Raw genomic sequence first — 15,238 nt, 5'->3', positions numbered from 1 at the left:
TTGGTTAAAGGTTTGAGATGAGAGTTCTATTTCCCCCCACCACAGGACAACAGGATGAATTCAGAGGGGAAAAGGGGCAAAATACTTCTACAGGGGACTTGCAATACCAACACTTTGCCACCAGAGGGCAGTGTAGACCAATGTAGAACCCGGAGAGGGGCCTGGGTACAGAGAGAAGCAAGCGTTAAAATGCAAATTTAAAATGAAGTTTCACTTGCTAAAATTAGAATAAAAAATAACCTAGTGAACACTGGCGAACACTGATCCTTACCGAAGGTTGTTCGATCCGGTTCCCGGAGGAGCCCCTGCCATTAGCTTCCTGATTGGGGTGGTCTGTGAGGTACGGGTTAGGGGGGAGGTACCAGGGAGGCGCTTGAAGGGTCTGGGGCAGCGGCTCTTTACTATCTGGGTCAAAAGCATGTTCATACTTTAACAATAGTATGGCTTTAGTAGGGAGAGCGTTCTACTTGAGGTCAACCCACGAGGTGGAGGGTGCTTTTGGGAAAGTGGCTGGGCTCTCAGCCAGCTGCCCCGGCCAGCAGCTGAATTCCCGTAAGAGCCCTTGTGCAAGAAAGAGGAGGCCGCCCGGTTTTTTGTGTTTTTTTTTTTTGTCCGGCGTTGACTGGCAAATCCCCTCTGCCTGACTTTTGTGTTACCCAACTGCTGCCTGGGCTTCAGTGGCCCAGCCCAGGTCCGGGAAGGAACTGGGACAGATTAGGTTTACGTCCTTTGGGGAAGAGTGAGGAGCTAGAGGACAGGACGTCCTGCTCAGTTTGAATCTCCCCCCTTTTGTTTTCTGTCAAACCATTCAGTTTAAGAGCCAAACCAGGATGTGGCTGAATTTAGGGAGGGGAGGAGCAGAGGCCGGGAAGCCTGGCTTCAAGCTGACACCCAGTGCCTTTTGCCGCTGGGTCTTTGCACACAGTCGGAACCTGCAGAGTAAGAAGTTCAGATGTGGCTCTGAAAAGTTTCTGATATTCTTCATGACACGCGTTCTCTACCAGACCACATTCACCACGAAGCTGAGAATTCCCCCTGCCCCTTTTCACTGTGTGTACTTATCTTTTGGATATGTAAGAAGGGAAATTGCTAGGTCATATGGTAGTTCTGTTTAATTTTTTGAGGAGCTACCAAGCTGTTTTCCACAGTTGGTTGTACCGCTTTACATACCCGCCAACAATGTCTGAGGATTCCAATTTCTCCACATCATCACCGATACTTGTTACTTTTCTTTTTAAAAAGATGTTTTTATTGATTTAAAGAGGGAGGAAGGGAGAGGGAAGGAGAGAAACATCAATTCGCTGTTTTCTGCATCCCCCCTCACTGGGGATCCAGCCCAGAAGCCCCAGCATGTGCCCTGACATCTCAGTGCATGGGAACTGCACTCAACAAACTGAGCCACACCAGCTAAGGCGATACTTGTTCCTTTTTGTGTGTGGGTTTGTTTAAAAAACTAAAAAGTTTTTTATTATAGCCATCCTATAGGAATGAAGTGATATCTCATTGTGGTTTTGATTTACATTTCCATCATGAGTAATGATGTTGAGCATCTTTTCATGTGCTTACTGGCTATTTGCATATCTTCTTTGGAAAAATGTTTCCTCAAATCCTTTGCTCATTTCTTGAATAGAGCTGTTTGTTGTTATTGAGTTTTGGGAGTTGTTTGTAGACTCTGAATATTAATCCCCTATCAGATATGTGAATTGCAAGTATTTTCTCCCATTATGTAAGTTGTCTTTTCACTTTCTTGAAAGTGTCTTTTGCTGTACAAAATTTTTAATTTTGATGACGTTCAAGTTATCTAATTTTTCTTTTGCTGTCTGTGCTTTTGGTGTCACATCCATGAAATCATTGCCAACTCTAGTGCCATGAAGATTTTCCCCAATGTTTTCTTCTAAAGGTTTTATAGCTTTGCGTCTTCATGTTAGGTCTGTGATCAATTTTGAGTTAATTTTTGTATATGGGGTAAGGTATGGGTCCAAATTTATTCTTTTGCATGTGGATATTCAGTTTTTTTCTGCATCATGTGTTGCAAAGATTATCTTTTATCATGGAATGATCTTGGCACCCTGGTTGAAAATCAATTGACTATATGCATGAAGGTTTATTGATGGTTTTTCTATTCTATTTCATTGATTCATATTTCTGTCCTTTTGCCAGTATATACTGTTTTAAATACTATAGTTTTGTACCACATTTCAAAGTTGGGAAGTGTGAGTCTTCCAACTTTCTTCTTTTTTAAGATTGTTTTGGCTATTCAGGGTCCCTTGCAATTCCATAGAAATTTGAGGATCAGCTTTTCCATATTTGTGAAAAGGCTGTTGGAATTTTGATAGGGATTGTGATGATTCTGTAGAGTGCTTTGAGTAGCAGTGACTTCTTAACATTGTATGTCTTCCAATCCATGAACATGGGATGTCTTTCTATTCACTTAGGCCTCCTTTAATTTCTTTCAAGGATGTTTTGTAGTTTTCAGCATGCAAATCTTTCATGTCTTGGGTAGATTTACTCCCAAGTACTTGCTTCTTTTAGATGCAATTGTAGATGGAATTGCTTTCTTTTTATTATTATTTTTAATTGTTGAAGAATATCTCTGTGCTGAGGATCAGCTGGAGGAGAAAGCTTAAGTTCTTTTCCTATCTTTTTTGAGCCTGCATCTGTCTATGGGCATGTGCAATGGTTTCCTAAATTGCCTTGTGTATGTGGTTGATTTTGAATGTCTAATCTTACATGTCTGGCTTCCAAAAGGGGAGAAAGGGAAAAAATAAAAAAAATAATAAAACAAAGAAATCCAGGTGCAGCTCCTTTAAATCACCAGAAAACCACCTCAGCCAGTGGGATTGCAGTAATGGCTGCCGATCTCTGTGCCTGTACCTCAGAGATGGAAAGCAGTGAGCAGCAATCAGGAAACAGAGCCCTGATGTTTGGGGGACTGGTTCCTTATTGTCCACTCTGGCTCTAGCCATATCAGGAATTCGAACACAGCTGCCTGCCACTAGGCTGGTGGTGGGGGTGGGGGGTAGGTAACCAGTACAGCACTAAAGGCTGAAATTAGCCAAAATCAATCACACTTTACCAGTCACGCTTTCTCCTGCAAGTTAAAAACATTTCAACAGAGTTCCAAAATTGTGACTTCAGACACTTTCTGCTAGTACAGTTGTTGCCTAAATGGAGAGACAGATTCCTGGTGTTTCCCATTTGGCCATTTCCCGTGACGTCCCCTCCCATTATTAAGCCTTGATATCTAACACCTTTTGATTTCCATTTGTCCTTTGAGCTTCGTGCTCTGGCACACCAATGGTGAATCAGTGTTGGACCTGTCTAGGGAGATTTCATTTATAACGGGCACCTCCCTGAGCAAAGACTATAGCTACATATCTCAGTTGGTTTTTGTGGGGACTCAAGGGGGCCCCACAATAACACCTTACATGTGCTTGATTTTAGAGCCACTTAAGAGAGAGATAAGAAGTCAGGTAGTTGGAGATCATAACATCTGTCTTATTATTAATCAAAACGACAATGGAGGAAACCCACCCTGGCCAGGCAAGGCCAGATCTTACAATGACTGTACCTGAAGCATCAGTCTAGAGCAGTGGTCGGCAGACTGCGGCTCAGGCTCGGCAAACTGCGGCTCGCGAGCCACGTGCGGCTCTTTGGCGCCTTGAGTGTGGCTCTTCCACAAAATACCGACTTCTGCACATGGACCACGAAGTTTCAATCACACTGTACGTGCGTGCCCGCACGTGGTATTTTGTGGAAGAGCCACACTCAAGGCGCCAAAGAGCCGCATGTGGCTCGCGAGCCGCAGTTTGCCGGCCACCGGTCTAGAGGCCTACTCTGTACCCCAAGGCTGGCTTCTCTTAGCTTGTGTTCCTTCTTCAGAAACATCTAAGAACTTACCTCTCATGGGGAGGAGGAGGGTGCAAGGGAGAAACCAGGAGTGTCACACTGATTGATGTCTCCACTCCTGCCCCCCCCTTCCCCCTCCCGCCTGCCCGCTTCCTCTCCCAGACAGAAAACACCAGGAGCTGGGAATGAATGTTCCCACCTGAAGTTCTCAGGCACCTGCTCTTTGCTTCCAGTTCTCATTCACAGGAGAAAACCTGCGGGCAGTGCTGCTGCTACTGACTCCTGTATTTGAATTCAGGCCCAGAAAGTCTTTTCCTCTGAATGATAAACTGCTGTCTCAGCTCACCCCTCAATACAGAATCCTGAACTGAAGCCATTTTTGGTGAAGCTTACAGAGACGACTACCTCAGTGGTGCTATCCCCAGCTTTGAATCTTCCTCTGCTTCGGAGTGTTTGAGGCCTTGAATAATCTACTCTGTTTCTATGGGTCAGAAGTGTCACATGTCTGTCTTGTTATTACATACTTCCTTCAAGTTGATCCAGCAGAATTTTTCAGAGTTCTGCCTTTGTCTTCTACATGTGGGCCTGATGGGATCTGAGCAACTTTTTCTTTCCCACTCTTCATGTCTTGATGACCAACACCTACCTCTTTTCATTTCTTCACAAATGGAATTCTGAAGATTAAAAAAAATTGAAGTATAATTGACATACATTATATTCGTTTCAGGTCTACAACATAATACTTTGACATTTGTATACACTGTGAAATGATGACCACATAAGTCTTGAATCTTAACATTTAATTTTCTCATTCTATTTTTTCCCTTAGGATGTTTTCAACAGTTCAGCACAAAGAGACAACTTCCCATGAAATTCTTTTGACTCACTTCAAGAAAAATAAGGTGGAGATAGCGAATGCAATAACAAAGCCATTTCCTTTTTTTGAGAGCCTCAGAGACCACTCCCTCATCACTGAAGAGCTCTATAATGTAAGAGAAATGAATTATATCTCTCCTTGGTACCCTAGCCTCACATTAATTTGTGTTTGGCATCCTAGATAAAAAATCTAGCCCTTTATAGTTTTCATGGGAAGACTCTACTAAATTAGTAAATCATCCTGTAAGGTTGAGGGTGACTGGGCAAGAAGATATCACTAACAATACTTCTATTCTAATTGAAGCCTTTCTCTCCCTTTAAAAAATGTATCTTTATTGTTGAAAGTATTACAGATGTCCCCCTTTTTCCCCACTGACCTCCTCCATCCACCCAGGCCTTTACCACACTGTTATCTGTGCCCATGAAGCCCTTCTTGCCTGTGGGGCATGTTGGGGTATGTGTGTGGGGTGGAGGGTAATGCTGAAATGGTTGGATTGAAACTTATATGCTTTGAAGATGCATAGCAATTTACACAGTATGGCAAAATGAAATAAAATTAAAATAATTGAAAGAATTGGGACAGTATTTCATTATCATATCCACTTATTTCAAATGAAATCCACAGGGAATTTGTGCCATTATAAATCAAATTTTGGTCTTGTGGCTGTCTCCTCCGAAGTGTTTAAACTTTATTAGGTAGTTTGGGAGTCTTGGAATTCAAGCAAATTTGATTAGTGGATCCTCTTGGAGACAGAGAAGGAATTTAACTCGTCACCATGTGGTTGTGCATTGTGCATCTCCCTGCATCCTAAAGTCTTATCAGGACTTCTCATACCCACAGTTGCTGTGCAAAGATCCATTCTTGAAACAGCCTAGGCAGGATGAAATTTTGAAAGTCAAGAGGAAGGCTCCATTTGTGATCTTAAGCAATTGATCAAATATACTAGAAGTTCTAAAATATGACATGAAAATTATAATTACACTGAAAAAGTAGACTGAGTTCCTATGCAATTACTTCCTTGATGGTTGTTTAACTTTAAAATGATCACTTTATATATTTTTTCCATTGTACTGTTTTAAGGATTCTCAAGAAGCTTGTAAAGACTTGGTTCCTGTAAGAAGAGTGGTGTATCATATTCTCTGCCACCTTGAGAAGATGTTTGATCAGTCACTTCTACAAGTTCTGTTCAGCAGGGTTCATCTGAAGGAGTATCCTGATTTAATTCAGGTTCATAGAAGCTTCAAAAATGGTAATCAATTTTTTCCCCTCCCTTTTGGGGTCCAAGTCTACTTTTCATTCATTCATTAACTCAGTCACTCATTTAACAAGTATTTATGAAATGTTTACCACATCTCAGGCCCTATGTTAGGCAGTATGAATGGAAGTAACTGTGAACAAAACTGTCGTGTAAAATAAACTGCCAAGTGACTACTGTACTAGGGCTTAATTTGGGCTTAATAATGTCCTTTTTTCTTCTTCGGGAATAACTAGCTCTCTTAATGAGAAGATTCCTCTGTTCTTCTCTAAGGTTTGTACAGTTCACAGAGATGTTCCACTTATAGAATTTATATTGACAATGCTTTTACTCCTCTCTGATCATCTTGTTGGGTGATTAATTACTTTAGTAACTTTTCTAGTTTCACCACCATCCTTAAAACCCAAGACTCATCACCGTAGAATTTCAGTGTTATTCCCCCCGACTTCATTGCCCCAGGGAAAGGGATAAGCAACACCAAGTCAGAAGCCACTGAGATTCACTGACCCAAGGGCCAGAAGTCCCCCCATTGAAAGACATGGATTCATGGGTGTCCCAGATACTTAATTATGAGGTGGTGTCCCTAATTACCTACCTGCAACCTTTAATTAATTTCTTTCCTTTGTTCAGTGATCCAAGACAAACATTTTTCCTGGGAAAATGATAGAGAAGAGACACACGAAATGTCCAGCACTCAGCCAAGCTGTGAACGAGGTAATTATGAGAAGACACAAGCTTTGCTGTCTTATGACTAAGAGGAAAAATAGATAAAGGAACCGAAAGGAGACAGTAGTGCTGGGGAAGGAATACCAGGAGAACATGGGGTGGTAGATGACTGTTACTTTGAGTTGGTTCCAAAATGACTTGATTCTGTGTGGAATCCAAGGGTATTAGCAAGAGGTGGCAGAGAGAGACTCTTTGTCCAGTAACCTGGAGGGTGGATTAAGATCCCAAGTGTAAATTATGAGTTTCCATAGGAAACCGTCACTGTGAAGGGCTAAGAACTGTGGGCCCATAGTCAACATCAACCTTGAGGATGGAAGAAGGGACAAATTTAAATGTGGGGGATGTTATTTAAGAACAGAAATATGCAAGAAGAAAGGACGTCATATAGAAAAAAGAGGAAGTGGTAGGGGTGTGGGGAAGGAGATGTGGGCACTGAAAGAGAGAGAGAGAAAGAGGGGAAATGAAAGACAGCAAGAAGGGATAAAAATAACATTAAGAGCTCATTTGATTGAACATCTATCTGGTAGTTGTGTGTTTAGTGCTCACACCTGCATTTAGAGGTTAGCATCACTTACATGTCTATCATGCACATAAGACAACTGAAGTCTCAAGAGACCATGTACATAATTGGCCTGGGTTCAAATAAGCAAGGATGAACCCAGGCATTCTGAAGCCAGAGCCTCTGTTCTTTTTTCCTTTTTAAATGGAGGTAAAAGTCACATAACATAAAATCAACCATTTAAAAGTGTGCAACATTGTGCAAGCATAACCTCTATCTTGTTCCAAAATAATTTGAGCCCCTCAAAAGGAAACCCCCTATCCTTTAAGCTGCCACTTCCCATCGCCCTCTTCCCACTGCCAGAATACATTGATAAAACTAAAAAGTGCATCTTTTGTTTCTGTGGGTTAAGTGGGGAAATCACAGAGACAGAGAGAACAGGAAGGGAACCCGCCACATTGGTGGGGAGGTGTAGGGGAAGAGAGCTGTGAAGGAAAATAGAGATATCAAGGACTGAGCTGGAGAGCATCACCAGAAAGAAGAAGACAAAAACAGGGGACAGGAGAAGTCAGGGAGACAGAGGCCAGTGGCAGCCAGGATGCAGAAATACCTTCCTAGGTAGAAGCAGCAATGCCTGGAGATTGGACCCTGGTAGAAAATTGAAAAAGGGAGAGAAAGAGGTAGAAGGGGGTTTGGTTGGATTTGAGGTGGGATTCTTGGAGCGGCAGTATTTCTTTACAAGGAGCAGCTGACTTTAGTTTCAATCTCAGAGCTCAGGATGGCCACACCTTAGCCTTTTTCCTGGTCACTGGCTCTGCTCTCTCCTTTCCTTTGATCTCTCTTAAGTGCCTGGTAAATCCAAAGCTCCTGGAATAAAAAAGGAGAGAGAGTCAAAAGAGTTGCTCAGCTTACTGCTGAATGGTGGACAAGGTAACTGTGATTGATTCCTACATTTTAAATAACCAGTTACCTGGTTAAGTCATGTGGAGGGAGGAAGGGACACACACACACACACACACACACACACACACACACACACACGTGCGCGCCCAGTCTCTGGCTACTTTCTAAAGCGTGAGGGAAGCAAGCAAGCTGAGACATGTGAGAGGCTTAGGGCAAAATTTTTTTTTTAAGTTAAGGAGATTATTTTACTCAGACTATTGCAATAAGGATAACATTCATTAATGAGGACCATCTCAAAGAAAAAGAAGGGAGCCTGGGGTTTTATAGAGGAATGTAAACAAGAGAGTCATCTTAGAGTCTTATGGGCGTTATGAGTCAGAATGGAGATGAAACTCTGAGGAGAGTGTTAGCTGGTTTGTCATTTCTGAAACACCAAAGGGTGGGGGAGATTTCTTAACTATTACTGTAACCATCAGACTCCCCGTTTCTTCAACATGAATATTGTTTGTCACTGAGCAACTCAGAGGTAAGCATAAGCCTCCCAAATGGGACGAAGCAGGGCCTAAGAAACAGTCTCTCCAGGATTCTTGCTGCTGTTGTTCCTATAAAACTAGTTGAGAGGCGGTGGTGAAGGACATTTGTTTTAGGGTCCAAGAGATTAGACATCTTAAAAGAGGGATGCCTGAAACAGAGAAATAATAGTACAGATGTTGTATTAAAGTCAAGAACCAGGAGTTGAACCTTGACAATTAACCAGTCCAGTCCTGGCTAGTGTGGCTCAGTTGATTGGAGTGTCTTCCTGTACACCAAAATGGGGGGGTTTGATTCCTGGTCAGGGCACATAGCTAGGTTGCAGGTTTGACCTCCTCCCTGTTAGGGTGCTGAGGGGAGGCAACTGATCGATATTTCTTTCTTACGTTGATGTTTCTCTCTCTTTCCCTGCCTCTCTCTAAAAATTAATAAAAAACATATCCTTGGGTGAGGATTTAAAAAAAAGAAGAGAGAATTACCTAGTCAGTGGACACAGATATCAGCTGTAGAAAATTGTATAGCACCACTTCTTGAGTTCTTTGTTTTATGTTTATTTGTTTGTTGTGGTATCAAGTCTTCAAAACTCAGTGTCATTTATGTTTACAGAACCTCCTCGAATTCCTTGAAGTTAAGATCTCCATGCTCTTGGTGATTTGTGCATAGTCTTAGTTACCTCCGATCCAAGGGCTTGGGTGACCCATTTTTTTGGACTTCCTTAGTGTCCATCAGCACTTGTCCAGGGAGAATTGCAACCCCATGCATGGCCTGCTGCGGTGCTGGTTCCTTCAAGGTCAATGCCAAATCACCAGGCTTCAGTTCACAGTGCTTCTTTGGACTGTGAGGGAAAGACCACCTGCAAAACAACCTGGAGTCTGGTAGGGATCTGAGCAGTCAAGTCTTAGTTCTTGGCGATGCTGAGTCAGTCAAGTAGAAGAAAAATGTGAAACATTAGATTGGAGGATTGTAGTTCGATATTGAAGAAAACTATAAAGCTGGAAACTTTGTAAGCCAGGTACAAGGCCTGTTCTCCCAATAAGGCTGGTACTTGTTTCCCATTGGCTCCATAAAGTCAACCTTAGTTCCTAAAAGTATAATGTCATTTCTGATTAAATGAACATTATTCTCAAATAAGATATTCCAGGCAAAGCCTTGGGTTTGTAATCAGTGTTTCCAATTACATCCTCCACTGCCTTCATGTTGAAACTCAGTCTTCTTAGGGTACATAATTTAAAAAGATATTCACTTGCACAACCTAAGAGTAAGTGCCTTGGCATTAAGTTTGGCACTTTAGGTCCCTTCATTGTTTCACCTTAGCCCTGACCCAGAGGCAAGACAGAAGAGAAAGCTGAATTCTTCAGTGGAGGAAGGTTCTCTGGGTAGAAAATGTGAGGAGAATAAATATAGGAGAGATAGATAGACTGGGCCATTGAATCACGAGTAATAGGAGTGAGCCCAGTTTTACCTAAAGGTACAGGAGATCCAAAACTTTTCCAGGCTGGTGAAGGGTTGGCAGGAAGCTAATTTTATCAGAAGTTGTCATAGGAACATGCAAATAATATGTGTGATTGTCAGATTGACAAGTAGGAGAGATGATTGTGGAAGACCTTTAGATGGAGAAGGTAGGGAGAAGGGGCTCTGGTGGTACGGCCAAAGCCAAAAGAAGATACTTGTAATGGAGGGACAAGGACAGTACATAGGAAGACAACAATTGGGAGAGTAGAGACAGACAGAGTGTCAACATAAACCTTTGAGAAACAGAGACAAAGGGGAGGAAGTGAAGGAAACAGCAGACAGGAGCTAAACTGACAACTCTAATGAGGGGCAGTGACAAAAATTACATGGAGAGAGAGACATTGGGGGCAAAGTAAATACCAAGGAAAGAGAAAGTGGGGGAGAGGCACAAAGAAATCATGAAGACAGAGTGTTAAGTGAGGGTGAATGAAAAAGTGGAGAGGGCAATGTGACGAAGGAGAGAGGAGACATTGAAATATTTAAAATTTGAGGGAGAGTCACTGGACAAGCTGCTGATACAGGAGGTTGTCCTCTTTAACAGTGAGTTTTCAGGGTAAAGTGTCCCCATTTTTCAAAGTGACATTTGTAATCTGTTCAGATTAAATAAACCGCCCTCCAAACTGCTATGTCTTCTGTCAACATTTATAGCCATGACACCCAATCCATATGGCTAGATGATCTGTCTTCTCAGCTTATTCATCTAAGAGCCTGAAGGACATCTCACTGGGATATCCTTCAGGAACCTCAGATTTAATGCTTCCAAAATGGATCTCATCATCTTCTTCCACGAAACCAGATCCTCTTCCTCCTCTTCCTTTGCCACTCCTCCCCGCCCCCTTTTTTTTGTTAATTCTCATATGAGGATACTTTCCCATTTATCTTTTAGAGAGAGTGGAAGAGAGAGGGAAAGACAAAGAGAAACATTAATGTGAGATAAACACATCAATTGGTTGCCTCCTGCATGCTGGGACCAAGGCCCAGGCTGGGGAGGAACCTGCAACCAAGGTACATGCCCTTGACTGGAATCAAACCCGGGACCCTTTGATCCGCAGGCCAAGGCTCTATCCATTGAGTCAAACCAGCTAGGACCACTTCCCCCTTTTTTTTTCTTCTTCTTTTTTTTATTTATTGCTTAAAGTATTACAAAGGGTATTACATATGTCTCCTCCCCCCCCCCCCCCCCATAACTTCCCTTTTTAGTAACAGCGTCATTCCTGTCCAGTTTTCTTAAGCAGGAAACTCAGGAGGACTCCTCCCGAGTCCTCCTCTCCCTTAACCCTCATACCCCATCGGTCACCCAGCCCTGAGACTTGACCTTGGCAGTATTTTCAAACTGACCATTTCTCCATCGCAAATGCCATGATGCTAATCAGATCTCTGAAAACTTTCCTTTGACCATCAGCTGATGAAGGTGACGGAAGTGTGGATGTGTTCATGCCGTTGTCCTATCTAAACTCCAGTGATAGTCAGGACACTTGAGATTAAGTTAATCTCCTTCCTGAAGCTTCCAAAGCCACAGGCCATAGGATTCTCTCCTATTTCTTTAGCCTCTGTTCTCTCACTCCAAGTCTTAGTCATGCTGACTTCCTTTATTTACTTGAATTGCCTTTGCCCATGCTCTGTCCTCTATTTAGGTCTAGTTCCCTTCTCACTCCCTCCCTAAACTAGCAACCTCCTGGTTATATAACACTTTCTTCGAAAGCCATTTTCTGTTTCTAGGATGGGATTCATTCCTCTGTCTGTATGTTCTCAGAGCACCTTGTACTGGCTGTGGGATGACACTCACACTTCATCGTGATAATGCAGTTAGTTTGTGGCATCCATTGTAGACTGTGATTTTGAGCCAGGGACCTCATCTGTCTTGTACTTGCTGTGTCCCCTGACCTGAGCATGGTGACTGGCACATAATAAGAGCTCAATTAAGTCCAGCCAGTGTGGCTCAGTGTTATGTCTTTTTTTAGAAATATATTTTATTGATTTTTTACAGAGAGGAAGAGAGAGGGATAGAGAGTTAGAAACATCGCTGAGAGAGAAACATCAATCAGCTGCCTCCTGCACACCCCCTACTGGGGATGTGCCTGCAACCTAGGTACATGCCCTTGACCAGAATTAAACCTGGGACCCTTCAGTCTGCAGGCTGATGCTCTATCCACTGGGCCAAACCCATTAGGGCGTGTTATGTCTTGACCTATGAACCAGGAGGTCATGGTTCAATTCCCATTAGAGCACATGCCCGGGTTGCAGGCTCGATCCCCAGCAGGAAGTGTGCAGGAGACTGCCAATCAATGGTTCTCTCTCATCATTGATGTTTCTATCTCTCTCTCTTCCTCTTCCTTCCTCTCTTAAATCAATAAAAATAATTTAAAAAAATGCTCAATTAACATTTTTTAGGAAAGGAAAGGAAAGTCCTCATATTTCTGTGCTCTAAAGGGGATCACATGTTTTGGCAAACATTACATTAATGATATATTTATAGGAAAACTTTACAAAATAGTTCTCACAATTACATTTATATATGTGTATAATAAGTTACCTTTGTGGAAAAGAGCCTAACTTATGAATAAACACAAATTCAGCCAAGATTATTATCAGCTGGTGAGTGAGAATAGCAGGTAAAGGGAAAAGAGAAAAACCGAAAGGTAGATTCAACGTAAAAAGAAAAGCACTTGAGAAATGGAGAGAGAAAGACACAAATTCAGAGGTAGGCAGTAGGTGAGAAGGTGAGATTCCTCATGAGAGTGAGCCTCTCAAGGGAGAGAGGGAAGAAAGGGAGCCATGAGGCTCTTTGAGGGGGACAGAGGAAGATTCTTCCTGAATCCTTACTTATTTTAGGGGCAGAGCTATCCACACATGAAAATCTAGTGCAATCTTGTGCTGTGGGTCTGATGGATATGCAGAAGACAATTTCATCTTTTCCCCCCGAGATGAACGAAGGAGGCCAGCAAGCAAGGCCAGCACGTGACCAAGCGCCTGAAATAATTGGTAAGACTGGCTAAGGGAGTCTGGCATGTGATGGCACTGTGTATGTCACAGCAGAGGTGACAGGAGGTGGCCGAGGGAGCACGGGCGTGGAGTGGGGTGAGGTGGTGGTGGTGCAAGAGAGGGAGACTCTGGTGCTTAGTGTAAGAAGCTTCTACCAGTGAGAGGATTCCCTGGGAAGACAGACTATCTGGTGCAGGGACATTCCTATCTAGAAATTCTGCAAGCTGCTGGGTCTCTCCTGGAGTCCCTTTATTATGGGGTTTTCTGCTGCCTCATGGGCCCCACATTGAGACTCCTTAGGGGTTTTGTTCCTTTTCGCAGTGATCAGCAGTGAATCCAATGGGCAGGAAGTGCCTCCGGAAGCCCAGAAATCAGCACCAAGATGTGGACCTGGTGAGGAGTGTGAGGATGGCCAGTCTCAGCCTGCAGAGCACCTGGCATCTGAATTCAGAACTCCTGTTTCTTGACATGTTTTACTTTAAAAAAATAGTTTTTTAAATTGATTTCAGAGAGAATAAGAGAGAGAGTATCATCAGTGAGAGAGAAACATCAATCGGCTGCCTCCTGCACATCCCCTGCTGGAAATTGAGCCCATAATCCAGGCATGTGCTCTGATTGGGAATTGAACCAGCGACCTCCTGGTGCATGGATCGACCCTCAACCACCTGAGCCACACCAGCTGGGCTTGATACATTTTACTTTGAGTGCACTCCACAGACCATGGTTCACTTAATCCTGGGAACCCATTCTTGGGAAATGTGGGAGGCAAGGCTCTATTTATTGCACATGGGTTCATATGTTGACATCAGAATAGAAACAAGATAGCATGCCTATAATAAAAAATATGTATTTGGCCTTTGTCTCTAGTTCCTGGCACAGAGCTCCCCCAAACCCAAAGTTCACTCATACAAGTGTTCTCTGTTGTTTTCAGTACCAAATAAGTCAGGACTTGCTAGCTTGTGTGGTGACAATAAACAATTTTCAGTTCTACTGGCTTACACAAATAAGTTTACTTCTTGCTTACTCAAAGCCCATGATGCATCTGGGAGCACCTCTGAGGTGGTAGTAAGTACATGTACTAGGCTGTTTCAGTCTTTGGACTCTATCTTCTCAAAACCAGGCTTCCATAATCAACGTGGTAGGAGAGAGGTTGCATGGAGAATTCTCACTACTCTCCTATGAATTAGTTTGCAAATGACACATGCCACCTCTGATCATAGCCCATTGGTAAGTGTATTAGTCACTTGGCCAGTCCTAATGCAAGGGAATGGAAAAATTTGGAGGATATATGCAATATTTGGTGAACACTACTATCTCTGCTACAAATGAAAAATGATAGACTGGAAAAGCCACCAATTCTAGATAATGATGCATCACTGAATCCCCCTAACCCAACAAAGCACACAAAAGAAGTTAAAAGGGGAAAAAAAACCCCAGTCAGATTTTAGACTGTAAACCTAAGTGAAAAATATAAGTTTTTTTTAGGAGCTAAAGTATTGAAAATAGAATATGCTACAAGAAAGAGCTTCAAGGACAAAATATTTTGCTTGGTGTGTGATGGAATTTATCCATTTTTCTAAATAACTGTAGTCCCAGAAAGAAAGTTTATTCTCTGGCAGGAACTCCGAACATTTTACCTATTTAGGTGACCTCCTTTTATAGTTATAACATCAGTAAAGGGAGACAGAGCTGCAGACGCGTTTATTTTTGAATCATCCCTAAATTATTCCATCAATTGTAATAAGAAATGTTTTTTGATTAAATCGACCATGAGATAGAAATTGCATTTAACACCTAACCTGTTCAGCTAGGTCAGTGATGGCGAACCTATGACATGCGTGTCAGAGGTGACACGCGAACTCATTTTTTTGGTTGATTTTTCTTTGTTAAATGGCATTTAAATATATAAAATAAATATCAAAAATATAAGTCTTTGTTTTACCATCAACTAGCTGAATGGACAATGAGGAATGCTGCCTTTTGCTTGAATTAACATTTTGAACACAGAATCCCTACTATGTGTAGCCACGATGACACATTCATGTGTTTCAGACATGATTTTGAACATTTGACATTTATAAATTCATTTAATCTTCAGCATTTT

At 42.4% G+C, this 15,238-nt stretch overlaps 1 protein-coding gene across 4 annotated transcripts; it reads left to right on the top strand.

Moving 5' to 3' along the window:
* The first annotated feature begins 248 nt into the window (after positions 1-248).
* LOC139015094 (nuclear body protein SP140-like protein) lies at positions 249-14,119 on the top strand. 4 transcript variants are annotated; one of them, XM_070422369.1, is made up of 6 exons: positions 249-340; positions 4,679-4,838; positions 5,807-5,975; positions 6,612-6,695; positions 12,985-13,134; positions 13,456-14,119. In XM_070422369.1, the coding sequence occupies exons 2-6, from the start codon at positions 4,680-4,682 to the stop codon at positions 13,599-13,601; spliced, it is 708 nt and encodes a 235-aa protein (XP_070278470.1). In that variant the 5' UTR covers positions 249-340; position 4,679; the 3' UTR covers positions 13,602-14,119. The 4 variants fall into 4 exon arrangements, with proteins under 4 accessions (XP_070278470.1, XP_070278468.1, XP_070278471.1 ...); XM_070422367.1 differs by having other exon boundaries at positions 13,435-14,119; XM_070422368.1 differs by lacking the exon at positions 249-340 and adding an exon at positions 931-1,050 and having other exon boundaries at positions 13,435-14,119.
* Positions 14,120-15,238: the final 1,119 nt, after the last annotated feature.

The sequence above is a fragment of the Myotis yumanensis genome, unplaced genomic scaffold, assembly GCF_028538775.1.
Source record: "Myotis yumanensis isolate MYYU_CA2020_CCGP unplaced genomic scaffold, mMyoYum1.0.hap1 SCAF_8, whole genome shotgun sequence".
Lineage (NCBI taxonomy): Eukaryota > Metazoa > Chordata > Mammalia > Chiroptera > Vespertilionidae > Myotis > Myotis yumanensis.
The sequence above is the reverse complement of the archived record's forward strand: the minus strand, read 5'-3'. Positions and strand labels throughout refer to the sequence as shown.